The sequence below is a fragment of the Mesocricetus auratus genome, unplaced genomic scaffold (assembly GCF_017639785.1).
Source record: "Mesocricetus auratus isolate SY011 unplaced genomic scaffold, BCM_Maur_2.0 Super-Scaffold_100040, whole genome shotgun sequence".
Classification (NCBI taxonomy): Eukaryota; Metazoa; Chordata; class Mammalia; order Rodentia; family Cricetidae; genus Mesocricetus; species Mesocricetus auratus.
Genome location: NW_024429217.1, coordinates 6,424,349 through 6,443,832, shown reverse-complemented (window position 1 = coordinate 6,443,832; position 19,484 = coordinate 6,424,349). Strand labels below are relative to the sequence as shown.

The window sequence follows — 19,484 nt, the reverse complement described above, 5'->3', positions numbered from 1 at the left end:
ACATGTGTGCACTTTAGTGTGGACAGTCCTCCACGGGCTCATGTAGTCCAACATGTGTGCACTTTAGTGTGGACAGTCCTCCATGGGCTCATGTACTTGAACATGTGTGCACTTTAGTGTGGACAGTCCTCCATGGGCTCATGTACTTGAACATGTGTGCACTTTAGTGTGGACAGTCCTCCATGGGCTCATGTAGTCCAACATGTGTGCACTTTAGTGTGGACAGTCCTCCATGGGCTCATGTAGTCCAACATGTGTGCACTTTAGTGTGGACAGTCCTCCATGGGCTCATGTAGTCCAACATGTGTGCACTTTAGTGTGGACAGTCCTCCATGGGCTCATGTACTTGAACATGTATGCACTTTAGTGTGGACAGTCCTCCACGGGCTCATGTAGTCCAACATGTGTGCACTTTAGTGTGGACAGACTTCCATGGGCTAGTGTATTTGATCATGTGTTACTTTCATGTGGAGAGTCCTCCATGGGCTTGTGTATTTGAACAGGTGTGGACAGTCCTCCATGGGCTCATGCATTTGAAACTGTGCCCCACCTACCAACACTGTTTCATGGTTTGAGGAATCTTCTGAACCATTAGCCAAATAAGTCTTCACATGTTTTGTGAGGAGAGAAGTAACACATCCATCCAGCATTCAGTGGTGACTAACAGGCGAGGCAAATTATGAATGTTTATTGTGTCCTAATCTTCAAACACAGTATCAGCGTTGACTTTTGGTCTTGTTTGGGGACTAATAAATAGTAATTTTACTCTACACAGCAGGGAAATAGTAAGGTGTGATAGGGGAATTTCCTGGTGCTGAAGGAGTGAAACTTGGGTAAAGGCAATTGCCACCAAGCCTGATGACCACAGCTTGCCCGGAACCCACATGGAAGGAGAAGAGAGCAGGGTCCTTCCTGAAAGTAGTTCTCTGACCTGCATGTATGCACCGTAGTGCGCGCGCGCGCGCGCGCACACACACACACACACACACACACACACACACACACACACACACACACAAAATAATAACTGTAAAATGAAAGTAGTAATTATCACCGACATTTTTGTAAAGGTCACTTTTACTCCACCACAGGCTTAGGCCTGTCTTTCCCACAACACGCAAGCCAAGGCACTGAGCCGAGGTGCTGGGCATCTGAGAAGGACAGTTCCTCAAAGTTCTCGGGCACTTCTGCCGGGCCTCATTGCTTTAACATCGTGGAGTTTATCAAGCATGCAAGCAATGGCTGACTATAGGCGCTTGCTCCCTTAAAAAAGAAAAAAAAGAAAAGAAAAAAAAGTTGATCTCTGCTGCCATCTAGAGGCTGTTATTTCACACCCATTTTTGTTTGGACTCCCCCAAGCTACTTTCAAAGAAATGCAACACAGAGGAAAAAGGTGATGGCAGCTCTTGATGTGCGGTTTAATTTTTATTTTTTAAAGATTCATTTATTTTGTTTCATGTGTGTGAGTTTTGCCTGCATCTATATGTGTCCACCATATGTGTACATAATACCCATGGAGGCCAGAAGAGGGTGTCAGATCCCCTGGAACGGGAGTTGCAGAGGGCTGTAAGTGGCCATTTGGACGCAGATATCCAGGTCCTCTGCAAGAGCAGCTAGTGCTCTTAACTGCTGAGCCATCTCTCCGGCCTCTGGTGTGCAATTTTTATGTACTTCAATAAACCTGTACATTCCCTACTGGGTTCTCAGCATTCCTTGAGAGAGAAAACGGATTCTTCCAGCAGATGAGGCTATGGCCAGGGTTGGCCGGAGGGTTTCTGTCTGCATTGCAGTCACTGCAACAGAAATACTGAGGACACAGAGCCACCTTATGGAGACTCAAGTGCCGGGATCATGAATTTCAAAGCATAGTCGGCGGCAGGTCTCAGTGGGGAATGCTGGCTCACCACAGTGTCTGTCAAGTTGCTCTCCCATGAGAGCTTCAGGGGGCCCCAATAGAATGAGTGACTTGGCAGACACCAGAGGTCTTTTTCTGTGTGGGAAAGGCTGTCTCGGGTAGTTGTAGGCACTTGGCTCTTCTGTAGGCATCTAATATTATAATATATAATGTAACCGTAGGCCAGAGCCTCAAGACAGATTCCACGAACTCACATACGCCATGCACTCATCTGACCTGATGATAACATGCCACCATTTGGCTGTAATCATATTTCTGACATGAGTGTTTTTACCGCCGCTTTCTGAGCAGTCAGAATATTAAAAGAGTAGATTTGGGTGTATTAGCTATTTTATAGATGCATTACAATGTTTTTTAAAATATCTCCACTGTAAATTTAATTAACTTGGTGGCTCATGATGGCTTTGAAGTAGCACCTGCTCCGTATGACATCTAGTTCACAGTGCAACAGTTTCATTGTGGGTTAATTACAGATGCCACCAGAGCAAATGCTCCTGATGAGTTCCTAAGCACCCGCGTTAACTTCAGAAGTTTGTTAATGTTTCCACCTTCGGAAAAGTCTAGATCCACACAGGATGGCCTAACTGAAAGCATTTAAAGTCTAGTTTGAAGCTCCAGTTTGCTCTAACCTGGATTTAAAATTAAATGAAAAAAAAAAACAACTTAAGAAAACATTTTTTGAAAGTGCCAGACTCCTTGAAGTGAACACAACTGTGTGTGTATATGTTGAAAGAAAACCACAATGTTGTCGTTTTCCAGTAGAACTGACTCTCTGGTGTTGGCAATGTGGACACACATGAGATGACCCTCGGTGAGGTTCTCCTGCCTCCCTACGGAGGCTCAGAGGAGTCAGCAAGAAGCTGTTCACATATGAAAATGATTTTAAATTGTCCTTCTCTTTTAACTTAATGATACGAAATGTCAATGTCTAAGTATCTCAAAAATGTGTTCCAGCAAGAAGCTGTGAACTGAGTTAGTGCCCCAAGGTGTGGAATAAGATTACATTGAGTTACAGAAAATATCAAATCAATTCTTTTTGATAAACTTACCATATAAATATACCTGTCCCATAATTTTAGGATAAGCCCTCCTTACAGATACAACTATAAAGCAGTTAGACACTAATAAATTTGTGATTTCTGGGCTAGAACTATGGAATTTCTTTCCTGGAGATTTTACTCAAGGTAGGAAAGATCGTGCGACTTCTACTGAATTCTTGCGAAGAAACCTCCTCTATCCAGTACCAGGATCTGTACCGCCACCTTGTGGCGAAGCTTTTTGGTCTCCCTCTGGACAAATTGTACTCTTCATGGCCTACTCCTCGCTGTGACTTTCTGGCCCGTCTCTGTATCTCTAATCCCCTTTCTGTTTTGGCTAGAGACTCTCTGATTATCCGTGGTCCCCCCCGAGAGGCCTCGGGTGGTTATTTCATGGTCCATTTGCGGCAGAACCATCCGCAGTTCATCCACCTGTTCATGAGCAGACGGAGAAGAGACGAAAGAGAAAGACCCTTCGTCTCCGTCTCGCACTCAGGACTCTGTGGCCAAAGGCGCTGATCTAACGCTCTTTCTTGGAGAAACTAGAGTGACTTCCTCGATATTTGCATCGAGTGATCTTTTCTTGTATGGATAGCAGACTCTTACGATTTTGTGTGTGTTTTTATCTTTGCAGCTTTTGTCCTTCCTTCAAGGCTTGTTTACGTTTTACCACGAGGGATATGAACTTGCCCAGGAATTTGCACCATATAAGCAACAGCTACAGTTCAACTTGCAGAATGTAAGAGTGCACCTTCTGCCGTCATTCCCTAGCAATGACCTCGGAGTGACTCAGTTAGAACCAAGCCAGGCCTTGTCGAAATGCGGTGAACTGCAAGTCCACTTTATAGATGTCCTCATAATGTATCTCCTAGTGTCTAGTTAAACGCATGTCAGAGAAGAGCTGATTGTATCCTGGAAAAATGTACATTTTATAAAAGTAAATATTACCAAGGTGGAGGACCCCGAGTTACCTAGTATTCTTACTAGCTTAGTGGGTGATCCAGGATGAATAGGCTCTGGAATTCTCATATCCACTGTGTCAAGTATATACAATACAGTGGTATAGACGTGAAATATTTTATGGACCTTAAATGCTCCTCGCCACACACAAACAAGAATAGTAAATAAATGTGGTGATGCATACATACTTAACCTGATTGTAGAAGTGATTTCGCAATATATGTATATATATACATATATACATACATACATGCATGCATACATACATACATACATAGACATCAACACATCACAGGCACCCACAAGGTGTGTACCTGTGAGTTACTCCTCAAAGCAGGGAGCGCATGAGGGTTGGTGGTCTTTACACATCTTACTTGCTGAGAAAGCAATATGTCTTCACATTCTAAGGCCTCAGCTCTGAAATCACATGTAGAATATGTGCTAATGATTATTTGCCGAGAAGTTTACATGCCGTTTTGAAGCCTTCGAATGCATTTGGCTTGAGGGTCAGATGAGAGTTACTCACAAACCATCCGCTTCCACCAGGGTGTTTAGTGAAACCCTCTAGTTCTTCCAGGCTCTGAACACACAGTGAGACTTCCACCATCAGCTAGCACATTTCTGCCGTTGTCAAACCTGGGAAAGAATGAAGCCCTGATGTGGAGTCTTCAGTCGATGAAATCCTGACTAGCACTCCAGCCGTAATAACCAAGGAAGCCTCCCTCAGTCTTCTGTGAAGGGTGTGCTTCTGTTTGCTGGGTCTTGTCTTCGTGCAGTCTAATGAGCACACCATCAAGCTGGTGTGGCCCCGAAGAGCGATGTAATTGGATTTTTGTAATCCTTAGCTTGGATTCCCTAGCAGGAGTGGTTTCACCTTTAATTTACTTGCATTGTTTCTTCGATGTGGAAGGCAGTTGTCTGTCTTCAGTAAAACTTAAAGAGGAAAATTGCAGACACCAGTTTTCATGAGTTATTTCTGTATTTACTACAATTACCACAGTTGGGATAGGACAAAGGAAGCATTTGAAAAGAATCAGTTCTAATATTTTAAAGAGAAAAACAGCAAGGTAGTTCACAGAAAAAGATCCTAATCTATTTTATGGTTCAACTCTCTGTTTGTGGACCATAGAGAGATCTGGAGGTAAGCTGTGGTTTTTAATGATTTTAGACACCCTTTGTTAGGGTGATGTGTTTTGAATGTAAGACAGATTCTCTTGGAGAAAACCTTATTCTTTTTCTACAGCTTACACAAATTATTATCAAGTATTTGAACTATTATTCTCAGAAAAAGTAAGAACTTGGTTTCCTATGAATACATTTTACACCAATCGTCCAACAACTGTTGGTACTTCTAGAAACCAAAACATGTGATGTCTTCTCAACAAAGCCTTTCAACGATAGCATTCACTGAGATGTAGACCCTGGAACTGAGTTTATTTGAGTGGCCACCTTAATCTACCCATGTGATATATTTATCTGTGAGTTCATCCAGCAAAGTGATTTTAATTCTAAAATAGTTAAATTTAAAACAAGCTTTTGGGAAAGAGAGGATTTTTAAAAACTTGTTCTTTATCACATAATTAAAAGCATCTTTTTCTTCTTCCTCAAAAGAGATTAAGGTCTTTCTTATGTATCTACTTTCAATCTTAGGTATCCATGTAGACACTCAATGATCTCACCTACTTGCGACTCACCGGGGAGTATGAAGGTGGAAAGCCTCACACAATCACAGGGAGAGTCAGAGAAGGGTGTAGATAGTCCCTAGGAATGTTGCCACTGGTGTGGCTCAAAGCAGACACACACCTGAGCACAACAGAGTCCTTTTATGTCAAACAGAGCCAACAGGGTCAAGGTTACCACGATAGCTTTGGCAGTTTTAAGATGTTAGTTGAGAAGTTCCTCAGACCTGGTGCAAATATTGAGTGCGTTTGTTGGCTCTTTCCTTCAGACACGGAATAACTTTGAAAGTACTCGACAGGAGGTGGAGAGGCTGATGCAGCGGATGAAATCTGCCAACCAGGATTACAGACCACCCAGCCAGTGGACCATGGAGGGTTATCTCTACGTCCAGGAGAAAAGTGAGTTCCAGGGACCGATGGGAGGTCTCTTCTTACTTTCTTTTTCATTTTCCATGTGTGTGCATATACGTTTGCATATGTATGGACACATATGTGTGGTTGCACACACACTCACTCATGTGTGTAGAGATTCATATCAGAGATCATCCCCCACATCACCCTACTTTTTCACTGAGACAGGGTCTGTCAGTCAAGCTCTCCAACAGGGCTCATGTTATTAGCCAGTGTATTAGTCGGGGTTCTAGAGGAACAGGCCTGGTAGACTTATTAGAATGACTTAAAGGCTGTGGTCTGACTATTCCAACAATGAATGATTACCAACAGAAAGTCCCAGAGTTCTTCAGTTGTTCAATCTGCAAGGTTGGAAGTCTCAGCTGCTCTTCAGTTTATTCTGGAATCCCAAGGAAATAGGCTCTAAAACAGTGAGGGAATGAACTTGCCAGTGAGAGTGAGACTTAGAGCAGGCAAAGACAGCAAGCTTCCTTCTTCCGTGTCCTGTATGTAGCCTGCCACCAGCTTTGTGTGGTTCAGCTTTAAGGTGGATTGTCCTGCCTCTAATGATCCAATCAGGAAAAATCCCTCACAGGTGTGTCCTGCAGCTTGGGTTTCAGTTAATTCCAGATGCAGTCAAGTTGACACCTGATAATAGCCTTCACAGGCGGCTTTCTCTGTGGATGGACTCCATATCTCTGCCTTCTGAGGCTAGAACTCCATGAGGACTACCGCACCCTCCTGACATTTCACTTGGGCTCTAGAGATCCAAACCCAGGGTTTTACTTTTGCATACCCAAACCATTACCTTACCCACTCTTATTGCCCTACCCACCTCTTGTTACCCTACCTCCTCTTTCAAAATGTGTGTGTGTGTGAGTGAGAGAGAGAGAGAGAGAGAGAGAGAGAGAGAGAGAGAGAGAGAGAGAGAGAGAGAGAGTACTCCAGGGGTGCTCACATACCTGCCTGTACACTACAGTATGTGCAGGTTAGAATACAACTTGTGGGCCCTTCCGCCATCTTGGTCCCAGGGATTGAACTCAGGTTGTAAGCCTTGGCAGCAGATGCTTACCTGCTGAGGTGTCTGGCTGGCCCTGGAGTTGGTGTGTCCTATATTCGGCATGCTGTATCTGTATCCCACACCTTGGTTACTTACTTCAAAGTATCATTATGGTTTCACAAGGGAATTTACCATAGTCTCTCTCCACCACTGCCAAAGTGAGGAAGTATTTCAAAGTGTAGTGCAGGATCTTTGATGAAGACAGTGCTGAGTCTGGTTGTAGGATTCAGTTGTGGTGCCCTATCTGAATTTAAAGTCCCATAGAGAATTGAAAATCAAAGCCATTGTCCGAATGACTGCACTGCTGGTTTTTTTTCTCACATTAATTCTGGGTTCTGCTTGCTTTCAGAAGTAAAGCTGGCAATTATTTCTCATCACACTCTTTACTTCTTGAGGTGAGAAACAACAACAGACCTGACAGAGCACTGCCATAGCGGCCTCATGCTCAGAATGTTTTTTTCCAACAGAATTAGCATAAATCCATCCATACATGAGTGGGGTCCTTTCTGTGTGCCATTGTTGAATGAAACTACTTGGCCATTTTGGCTAAATCAACTCAGTTTCAAGCCAGATGTCCCCTAAAGTGCCATTCTTACATTAGTGATGACGGAGCTGTTATTTTCAGCCTCATGGATCCGTACATGCTTTTGGAAAACAGAAAATTGCGTGTTTATATAATTTTCAGCGATGACAAACTTCTAGCAAAGCTCTAAAACCTTTGTTCTTGCTTCTTGTCCTTTCCTTGCCCTTTGACACTGTAAGATACTCAGGGGACCATGCTCCAAAGTGCCCTTGCTTGAGCTGGAGAAAAGGTTGGTTTCATTGGCAAAATAATGTAGTTGAAGTGCTTGTGATGGGGAACCTAGAGCTATTGTGTTGACTGTGAAGGGATTTGACATACATTTGTAACGTGGTCACTAACATGCTGATGTGAGATGCCCAGCTTGTGCTCAGTTGTTGGAATGCGTCATGTAAGCACATGCTAATTTGATTGACGGACTTGACTAACATGAGTTACTGCACAGTCTATCCAGATGAGGGATGCAGGCTCAATTGAGGTGCTAGGACTGTCCCTCTCATTAACTGTTTGCTCTTTTGAGATCTGAGGTGATAAATCCTGATGACTTTCCAGCCATTTTATTATTAGAGCACAAGAAGTAGCTTTGAGTCTCTAGTATATAGAAATGATCAACCCACTGGTTCTCATAACATGAAGTATATATTTGTCTTGGGGCATCACAACACTTGGGAATATTTGTTTCAATTTCTCAGATTGGAAGTGTCAGTGTGAGAGCTGGTGAGAGGAATCCATGTTTGTCCTGAGGGTGGATTTAACCGAAGGGGAGGGCCTATGACACCGAGCAACAAGCACTTTGTAGACATGACTGGAGATAAGAGGGCTTTCCAAATCAGAACTTAGAATTGGATCTGGCCTGATACTTTATTTCATGGTGTCGCCTTAGATAACAGATAGTTTCTGAGACCCTTGCATACACACCATTTTTTTTGGATTTTAAGTAATTTTTCCATATACTATAGTCTAATCATGTTTTCTTCTTCCCCAATGCTTACCCCAATCCTCCTCACCTCCCTCCCTATTCACTCGATTTCACACCTTTGTATTCTATCCTTTTCTCTTCCTCTTTCTCAAAGCAATAACAAAAATTCTTCAACGTCAAAACACATTTGTTTCAATTTTGCCTTTATTTGTTCCGTATTTTATTCTAAACAGAAAAGGCTTTGGGTTACCTACCAAAATTATCTTGACCCTAATCTTCACGTTGTTTGTATTCAGTTACTGTCTAGCAGCCCATCTACTGGATGGAGCCATGACTTGCTGACCCATCCCTGAGCAGTGTAACATGTGGGGTCAAGTCTATTAAATGTGACCTTTTACTCATGTAGGGTTGAGAACTGCCTGTATGAACCCAGTGAGAGCATGATACACTCATTTGATATCTGTGATTTATTACAAGGAATCTGATTTTCCTAAGAGTCATTTGGAAACTCTGTGGTATTGAGTTTTCTTCTGAGGTCATTTAATTTATTTCAATGGCATTCTCCAGGCTACAAAACCACGGGCCATCTTTAATTCTTGGATCTCTTTCTGCATCATGGGATCTAATATGTCTGTCCTATCTTCTTAAAGACCTTTAACTCAATGCTTCTCTTTGTCTCCACCATTTCAGCTCAGGCTGCAGAAGCTCTCCCAACCACAACCCACTAACCACCCATTAAAAGGAACACAAATCAAGGAACAAAATATACACCCAGTGAAGACAAGGCCAGATATCAACACTTATAATCAATAAATCCCCACGGGAACCACATAACTCTACCATAGAAGCTCCTTTGAAATGTAATATAACTGAAATATAAGGTGAGAACTACAAAATAGTATTTATGAACATGTTCAAGGATGTTAAAGAAGATATGAATATCTTAATGTAGTCTTTGAAAATACACACACACACACACACACACACACACACACACAAACCAATGGAATAAAATGATAAAATAAGTTCAGGACATAAAAGTAGAAATAGAGTCACAAAAGGAAACCAAAATTGAAATAAAATTGAAAATGAAAAACTTAGAAGAAAGTCTCACAAATGGAGTACAAGACAAGGAAGAGAGACTCTCAGGTGTTGAAAACAAGGTAAAAGAAATGGCTACTAAGTCAAAGAAAATGTTAAATCTAAGAAACAAAAATATCCAGACACAACATATCCAGGAAATCTAGGACACTATAAAAAGACAAAATTATGAATTACAGGTATAGAGGAAGGAATGAAACACAGGTCAGAGGTACAGGAAATATTTTCAACTAACTCATAGAAGAAAATTCCATTAACCTAAAGAAGGGGGTATTTATCATGATGCAAGGAGCATATAGAACCCCAAAAATACTGGATCAGGAAAGAAAGATCCCTTAGACATAATAAACAAAATGCTAAAAATTCACAACAAAGAAAGAGTATTAAAAGTTGTAAGGGATAAAGACAAAGTAATATATAAAGCAGATCGATTAGTATAATGCCTGACTTCTCAGTAGAAATGCTAAAAGCTAGAGGAGCCTAGATGGATGCCCTACAATCTCTAGAGATGACTGATGCCAGCCCAGACAAAACTACCAATTACAATAGATGAGGAGATGAAAATCATCCCAAGATAGAAACAAATATAAACATCATCTGCCTACCAATTGAGCTCTACAGAAAGCAGTAGAAGGAAAACTTCAATCTCAACAGGTTAACCATACCCAAGAAAACATAAAGAATAAATAATCACACACCAGCAAATCAAGAGGGAGGAAGTCCACAGCATAACAACAAAATAGCAGGAATCAATAAATATCGTTCATTGATACTCAATACTAATGGCCTCAATTACCCGGTAAAAAGAAACAGATTCACACACTGGAATAGAAAACAGGATCCATCAGAGCTCAGGGAACTGCATGGGCTGGCGGTGGGAAGATTGTAAGGACCGGTGGGCAGGAACGATGCCAGGAAACAAGGCGTTCCGGACATAGCAGGACTGATGCACATAGGAACTCACACATCCTGTGGCGACATGCACAGGGCCTGCACTGGTCCAAACCAGAAGGGATCCCAGTCCTGAGACGGGGAAGCAAACACAAGTTCCCATTCCTAACCAGAAAGCTACCTTCAAATGATACCCGCTGACAAATGAAAACTTAGTTTCTCCAATGAGACTCACTGGGCCTACAATCCCCTCTTAAGGGCAGGTCTCATGCCAAGCAGTAGATAGCCAGCTAATCTTACTGGCTTTTAAAAAATGTATTATGAATTATGAGCTTGAGTTTTTATGGTGTGTGTGTGTGTGTGTGTTTATCTGTGTGTCTGTATGTCTAGCTATATGTCTATATTTCTTATGCTCTTATTTTCTTTTTGTTAGTTTGTTCTGCTGTATTCTTGATTGTTTTCATTTGGTTTTTAAAAGAGAGAGAGAGAAAACAGAGAGAAAGGAGGTGTGGAGTTGGAAACATGGAGAGGAGGATATGAGGGAAGGGAAACCATGATCGGAATATATTATAGGAAGACAACTTTTTGTTAAGAATAAAATAATAAAAAACAATTTAGAGTATTCCCCCTCTAAAAAGAACACCCATTGCCCACACAGCTGGTGGACCTGCTTTTCTGAGATGTGTAACGCCCTTTTGTATAATGTCTAACTTGAAGGCTCTGAGGTAAAGGTTTGTGTTCACAAATATGACAATATCTGTCACAGCTTTCTGTGGTCACTGGGCAGGATAGATGATCTTTTGTTTTGCAGCTTTGGAGTCGTGATAAGTTTCAATCTTTCAGGTAGATTAAGCAAGCTTTAAAGGACAAGGGAGGGCAGGGTGAACCGCAGATGTCGCCACGGGGTGAAGGAGGCTCCAAGTTTGAGACAGGGCAGGGGAAAACAAAGACATTTCCAGTCTGAAATATCCTTAGAGCACGGTGGCAGGTTCATTTTAGAGCAACAGCTGAACCTACCTCATGCATCGCTGCCTAAGTAACAAAGCCACAGCCAGTTGGCATCAGCCATGTCCCTCTCATCTGCTGGCACCTGCTACGTACTCTACGCGGCACGGCATTGAGTAGCAAGCGCTGTCAAGGGCTGCAATATGAAGAGGTTCTGGAACAGACTGGAGTTAATTGCTATAATCCCCTGGGACTGCAGAGAGTGTGTGTATGGTCATCTTAAGATCTGGAGCAGTGTATCAGCCGAAGTTAAAGCTGACACAAGGGCACTGCTGCGAACCAAAACAGAAATCCAGTGCCTTAGGAAACGCTGTCTCGAGGTGCTGCTGCTCTATGTCTTAGCTGCTTGGTTTGGAGTGTGGGGCTCTGAGACCAAGCCAGCACTCACATTTTGCAGGGAGGTGGATGAGGACTAACTAGCTCTGTGTTGGTTGAGTGGAGCACTTCGAGGAAGGGGGTTCTGAGCTCTCTTCCCAACCCACCCACGGCATCTGGAATCAGGACACTCTGCTTCTCCGGGGAAATGCAGGGTCTTGTACTTTGTCATCGAGAGGCAGGAAGGATACACCCCACTGCAGATGCAGGAGCGACGAGTTCTCAGGGACTATACCCATCACGTGATGTGCTGTGCTGTGAGAAAGGACAGCGCTTCTGGGGCGCAAAACTGAGCATTACTAATAGACGTATTTCCTTTAATGTAAATAATATGAATAGGGGATTTATTATTTTAAGAACATTTGGATTAAAAAAAAAAAAAAGACAAGGTATCAGGTAGCCCCGGTGGCCCTGGCCTTGCTATGTAGCTAACAGTGACCTTGAACAGTGACCTTGCCTCTGCCTCTTAAGTGCTGCTGTTCGAGCCCTCGAGTACCAAGTCTGGTGCTCCCCACTGCCTACCCTCTGCAGGCCATCCACCGCTAACAGCTTATTTCTCCCATAGCAACGTAAGAGGAAGTCATTCCAAGATCAGTAAAGTAGATGGTCATCCACCTTAGCTCATTTGTCAAGTGCTCGCTGGGTGGCAGTATATGTCTGGCCATGCTAAGTATTAACCATATTCTCATCAGCTGCCGGGAATGGGGACACATGCCTATGTGTGTGTATGTGTGATCACCCAGCCCGTGGAAGCTTAACACAGGGGGATCTTGAGCTCAAGGCTGGCCTTGGAGACACGGTAAGTGTGTGAACAGTCTGAACTTCAAAGCAAGACCCTATCTCCAAAAACAGTTACAAATGTTCATCGTCAGTGTGATTGGCTTTTTGAATATTTTTGGTCCACAGTTGATGTGATCTGCTTACAAGATTCCATATTTATAGACAAGATTAAGACAGCTGAAGTTTACACATGGGCTCGCTCATGGATTTCCAGATTATCTGTGTAAAGACATTAGTTTGATTCCACGACACGTCTTCAGTTACTCATACTGGCCCTCCTCCCAGTGAGCGCTGAAGCTACGGTGATGTGTGGACATTCTCCCCGTGTGAGTGTGCCCGTGCACACACTTAGGAATGAACCATGTATCTGAGTTTGATGTGGTTTTTGTCTCCCATGTTAGGACCATTGGGTTTCACATGGATTAAACATTACTGCACTTACGACAAAGGAAGCAAAATGTTCACAATGAGTGTCTCAGAAGTGAAAGCCAGTGGGAAGATGGTGAGTGAGCTTTCTCCTTTTCAAATTAAGCTTGTAATTTAAGGAATGGGAGTTAAATAAAGTGTTTCCTGTGCTTCCTGTCCCAAGTAATGTCATTGAAATTTTCACTAAAAAATTTTAGTGGCCTTAATGATATAAAATGAATGGACAGTGTTTTTCTTTGGCTGGGGCTATTGTGTATTTATAAATCAGTTGGTAATAGACAGGGATCCTTCAGTAGAAGTTTGAAGTGCCCTCTTACATCTCTCATTTCAGAAGTAGGGTTCTGTGTTATGGGTTGGCTACTAAGGAAGGAACTGCCAGTGTCTGGGCCCAGCGTAGCTCAGGAATTCTGCATCCTGTCCCAGCTGGTGATGCTACAGCTGCCCTTGGGTGTGCCCTTGCCTCTAACAGCCTAGGAATTCACATACCAAAATGCTAGCTAAAAAGTTTCTCAAGCCAGGAGGTGGTGGTGCACGCCTTTAATCCCAGCACTCGGGAGGCAGAGGCAGGCTGACTCTGTGAGTTCGAGGCCAGGCTAGACCGACAGCCTCCAAAACAATACAGAGAAACCTTGTCTCGTAAAACCAAAAAAAAAAAAAAAAAAGTTTCTCAAGGTAAACCCATCGAGGCTCACTTACCCCAAAAGTAAATTTTTTGCTAAATGTGTCTCATGGCTAGGACAAGATACACTGTACTTGATGAAATGGTACAGACTTGATTGCATATAGTATATAACTCACTCTATCTGTCTTCCTTTCTTTCTCCCTCCATTCCTCCCTCCTTCCCTCTGTCTCTCCCCCACCACCCCCACCCCCACCTCCATCTTTCTTTTTTGGTTAACTTACCAACATGGGCAATAACTGATTTTGTGAATTAGTGAATTTGGTCATGCCCTAAGATATAAGTCCAGAGGTGGATTTTATCCTAAAGATAATTTGTTCCAACCTTATTTTAACAGACGAGGAAGCTCTTTCTAGAAAGTAAATGAGTCACCTAGGCAGTTTTTAGTGTAGGGCGAGGCACAGGTAAATGATGGAAACTAGAAACACTGGGATGTGTCAGCTGAAACTTATTGTGCTCAGGCATCCACCAGAGCCTAATAATTCAAACTGAAGGACAGACACACAAAAAATGGGAGCGTAGCAGAGAAAAAGCCTGCGGATGCCATCACCTGCAGAGTTGCCAGGTCCCAAGTCACATCTAGCTGTGACTCACTTGAGTAGTGACTGCCAGAAATTCAACTTGTGTGCCAGCTGGGGTGTTAATGCTGCAAATGGACCAATCAAAGCACTGATAATATGTCTGTGAGGTTTGCAGCCAAGCAGAGTTATCAGACATTGAGCTATCCCTGATGGAGCTAGGCATCTCCCATGTGGAGGAAACTCATGAGAGGCACGGATGCCAATGTGAGCTTCATCACTGGGATACTGGCATGAGCAGCAGAGCCAGTGTGAGCCTCATTATTCTGCAGGCTCTTTTGGGACTCCTGTGTGGGCGCCCATACAAAAATACATACCCATGGCACTAACCTCTTACTACCTGGGAGAATTTTTATGTTTACACTTTTATGATAGATTTTGATGGAGAAATAGGGCAGCATTCTAGCACACAGACTGCATGTGCTACTGTGATGTTCAGGCACTGTAGTATGGTATCTAAGTCTGTGTCCTAAGAGCATGTGCGCTGTAAGTGTCTGTTCCTGTCAGAGCATGTCCTGTCACTGAGTTCTTTGAGATAAAACACGTGAGATTAAATATGTTGTTAATGACTGGGGAGGATTAAACAGCAGAGGGAGTTAACCCTTTATGCAATGACTTTTCTTCTGGTTAATGCTTTCAGGTGACAACTTCTGATCCTGCACTTCAGTTCACTCCCTAGAGTCAGTAACCATGTACCTTTGTTTTTTCAGAATGGCCTCCTTACCGGCTCACCCGAAATGTTTAAACTAAAGTCGTGTATCCGAAGAAAGACAGATTCAATTGACAAACGCTTCTGCTTTGATATAGAAGTGGTCGAAAGGTTTGAGCGGTCCTTTCCTCTTTGCAGTTTTTATTTAATGTCTGTTTCTAAGTTCAACACAAACATGAAGCAGTATAGTGTTTATGTCACTCTTCTGCACTATTTATCCAATAGCTTTCCATTGTATGACATTTAAATAAGAAACGTGAGGCCTTACGCTGGGAAAAAGCCACATCAAAGAACCTGGAGAGTTGACATAATTGGCATGTTAGAGAAGAGTGTGGAGCAGCCTGCACCCCCCCCCCCCGCAAAGGGGGAAAAGCCCACAGCATCATTTGCTGGCTTCGGGACAAGCATTTTTTTAATCGTCATTTGAAGCCTGATGGTCCTGCTACCAAGGAATAAGAAGACTCCAGAGGGAATACCACAAACTCCACAAGTGGCCAAGTTCAGTGCCTCTAGAGACCTACTGTGTGCACAGCATTATTATATTTCCGCATTTCCTAGTTATAGTTACATGAATTCTGTGCTTTTGTTATACCATCTCCAAAACAGGAAAATAAGTCTACAACTCCAGGTGTTCCTGAGGGTTAAATGACACAATAAAGTGTTCTTATGAACACCAACCCTAGCCCAAAAAAATAACCACCCAGCAAACACTGATAGTTCTTACTATTTCCATTACTGACACATTGGCATTGATTTAGAACTCTACAGCAAAGCTGGACAGGACAGCATGCACCTGTAATACCAGAACAAGAGGCTGAGAAACAGTAAATTCAATCACGCCAGATTATCTGGGCCCTCATACACACTTTTCCTTTCTCGTCATTCTAATGAGCTATTTTCCTATCTATGGAAAAAGTGAAAGTAATTTGTTGTCAGCTTATGCTGTTCCAAAATTTTAATAATTTATTAGCAATGAAAGGATTTCCCAGTGTTTCCAGATCCTTGCAAATTTCCAGACTGACTACGTCAGTTCTTTTATATGAGATAATTTGTAAAATTTCACATTTCCCTCACATCTCTTATCTCATGCCTCCTTTTATATGGAAATACACCCTTAAGAACTATTTCAGCATGACTGCATGGAAGAGGTTTGGGGATGCTGTTTATTGAGACAGGTCTGTAGTCAGTCTGGTTGTGTAAACCAAGCTGACTGTGGTTTGTGATTCTCCGGCCTCAGCCTCCCAGGTGCAGATGTACACCTGCCCACTTGACTTGAGAATTACTTTCAGGAAATTCATTTTAATGCAGGTATCATGGTGCAGAGAAACACTGAGTATTTAATCATTGGATTGTTTGAGCCAAGGCTTTGTACATGAGCATTGTTAGTGACTAGCTGGTCCTCACTGTTGAATCTTTAGCTTGTGAAATCAGTGGATGCACATCTTTTTATTTACCATTTCAGGGAAATTGTTTGAACTAACTCCTTCAGACATCCCTGTGCCTTATACCTTCTGACATACCTGTCATCGTTTAAATTTAAAAAGTATGTGTGAATGTGTTTGTTCATGTGTTTCTGTGTGTGTGTTTATAAGTGTGTACATGTCTGTTTCTGTGCATATATGTGTATATGGTATATCTGTGTGTGTCTGTGTGTGTATACATGTGTATGTGCGCGTGTATGTGTGTGTCAGTGTATGTATGTGAGTGTGTAAGTGTATGTGTGAGTGAGTGTTATATGTGAGTGTGTACAGTGACTTTTCTGAAAGATTCCTGTAGAAAAAAAATTCTAGTTTTCTATTTCTACTTTTCTTCATTGCCTTTAACCTTTTTTTACCTTTTCTCTTTTCCAAATTCTAACTTTCTAACTAACCAAGGACGTGAAAATTTACAAGTTGTGAAGGGCTCGGTGGAATGAGTTTCACATTCAGAGTGTCTCTCTGTCAATAGGCATGGCATTATTACACTACAGGCCTTCTCTGAAGCTAACCGGAAACTCTGGCTAGAGGCTATGGATGGAAAAGAACCGGTAAGAGACTGGCATCATCTCTAATTTGTGTTTCCCTCTGAAACTCTCAGAGTACCTCTGCATGCACTTTATATGTGTACATAATATAACTGGGAACGTGAGAGTCAAAATCAGACGACAATGGCCCATGCTGCTTTCCCGGGGTCAGCTCAGTCACTGGCATGCAATCCTACTCGTGAGATTGCCAAGACTAATGCACCATCCTAAAATGACTTTAAAATATTTATAATCATTAATTTGGCTACATTTCTTGCATGATTTTACTGGGTTACTATTTTGAATATGTGTGGAGTCATCCTCTGGTCCAGACCACTTTGAAAAATGACAGCTTAAGAAGGCAGTGGGTGGGAGACATTCTGCATTTGGTGCACATCCTGTTTGTAATAGCCATTTTGATGTCTGTGTGGTAATTTACTCACAAACACCAGGGATGTTTATTCAGGAAAGAGAGAGGTCATTAACTGTTGTTGGCTTTCTTGCTGAACACTGTTCCTGGGTCTGTAGAGTGAGAGCACATAGAATAAGCAGGAGGGGAGGTTCTGTCCCATCACCAGAGAAGGTTCCATTGGTGGCAGAGAACCCAAGAACAGTCCATGCTAAATGCCTGAGCAATGGTGCTTAGCATAGAGTGCTCTCTGCGACCCTCCCTGAAACCCTGTTCCAGGCCACCGTCAGATGAGCCCAGGCACTGGGAGTACACTGTAGAGGGTCATCTAAGCACACAAGGATAGGATTTTACTTCGATCAAATTGCTTAATGAAAAGATCAGGTTCTCTGCTGATTAGTTTCCATTTCTACTGTATTGTATTTTACAAAGTCAATCCGTGAAAGGTCAAGAACGTCAATCAGCAGTAGATATTTTTAAGAATTTTGAACTTTTCACGAATGGTTAAGAAGTCCCGACCTACAACAGATGCAGGGATAGGTTATTATCTGTGCAATGTGATCAAGACCATGCCCACCTTTGAAAACAAAACCCTTCAGCTCCTGTGAGGATGGAGCAAAGCCAGATTAAGCTCACTGTGAGAGATACTTCCAGAAGAAAGTGCCTTGAGCACGAGTCAGGAAAGAGAGTGAAATGCACAAGTCAGGTGGCGAAGGGCAGAACTTAGCCCAAGCTGGACCATCAAGGATGGAACCATAGCCCAAGCTGGACCATCAAGGATGGAACCATAGCAGGGGGTGACTGGACCAACTGGACAGATGGCTGCACCCTGGAAGCAGTTGCTGAGCCTTGAGCCAAGGCCCACGGTTTTTGTTTCAATGATTGCATCACCTTGGCAATGTCATGTATGGACCATTAACTGCAGTAACTAACTGACACCCTTTGTTTTCTAGATTTACACACTGCCTGCCATAATTAGCAAGAAAGAAGAAAGTAAGTCCCTTTCCTCATCTTCCTTTAAAAGTTTTGCCCGAGTACCTCTTAGATTTTGACTTAGCGAAGACTTTTAAAGGAACAGAAACTTAATCAGACATAAGCTTCCCTCCATTCTGACTTGCCCTGCAGAGTAAATCACAATTAAAGCCAACTGTATTTCCTGATGAAAAACTGACCCTTCTAGTATCTTCCCCTCGCTTGGTCCGTTCCCTCCCGCACAGCCAGAGGGGATACGCTTAACGCTTAATTCCACTGAGACTCATGAAAACAGAAGCATGGAGAGCTGGGGTGACACGGCTGTAGTGGCAGTATCCCGAGCACATGCCACTGAGCAGCAAGTGAGGCTGTGGAGCCAGCCGGGAGACCTTCTACAGCCTGAGCAGGGCGAAGTCCCTTGCTCTGCAGTCATGCATGACTCAAGAGTTGCTCTCTGTGCTGTGAGTGAAGCCGTGCGATTCATTAGAACAGGAAAGGTTGATCGTTCTTTGTTTTTCCATATTTTTTTATTTAGCTTTTTACACATTACTCAGTTCCGTCTCCCTCCCCTCCTCCCCCACCCCCAATCCTCCCAACCCCTCACCCCCACTCCATAAGTTTGATCATTCTTAAGACAAAGCTCCATGCAAAAAGCCAAACAACAAAAACCTCACCAAGAACCAGGATATTGAATCTGTAAATATTTTTGCAGTTATGTGACATAATATATTCTTCTTGAGATTATAAGATGCTGTTAGTTAATTAATTTTAAGGCTAAGGGTCGTAGCTGTCACCAGTACTAAATGATGCTGTTCTGTTAAAATGAGAATAATACTATTCCTCAAACAGGACCATTGGGATAGAACCTCACTAGTAGTTCTTCATAATTTTGCCATCTGGGCTCATTTTTCAGGAAAAAAATTATCATTCTTGATATTCCTGTCCTGTCTCAGCACCTCCATCTTGGCCTTTAATTAAGTTAATTCACGTGTCCCGGGTTTTCTCTGGTGCTTCCCT

General features: G+C 42.7%; 1 protein-coding gene across 2 annotated transcripts in view; it reads left to right on the top strand.

The window, feature by feature from the left end:
• The window catches only part of Arhgap42 (Rho GTPase activating protein 42), a 226,544-nt gene that overhangs the window by 181,018 nt on the left and 26,042 nt on the right, over window positions 1-19,484 (top strand). For both annotated transcript variants that reach the window (XM_005077326.4, XM_021231343.2), the window contains exons 7-12: window positions 3,587-3,691; window positions 5,861-5,990; window positions 13,094-13,194; window positions 15,086-15,195; window positions 17,032-17,110; window positions 18,449-18,488. In XM_005077326.4, coding sequence (XP_005077383.1) covers window positions 3,587-3,691; window positions 5,861-5,990; window positions 13,094-13,194; window positions 15,086-15,195; window positions 17,032-17,110; window positions 18,449-18,488 — 565 coding nt within the window. The remainder of the gene's footprint in view (window positions 1-3,586; window positions 3,692-5,860; window positions 5,991-13,093; window positions 13,195-15,085; window positions 15,196-17,031; window positions 17,111-18,448; window positions 18,489-19,484) is intronic.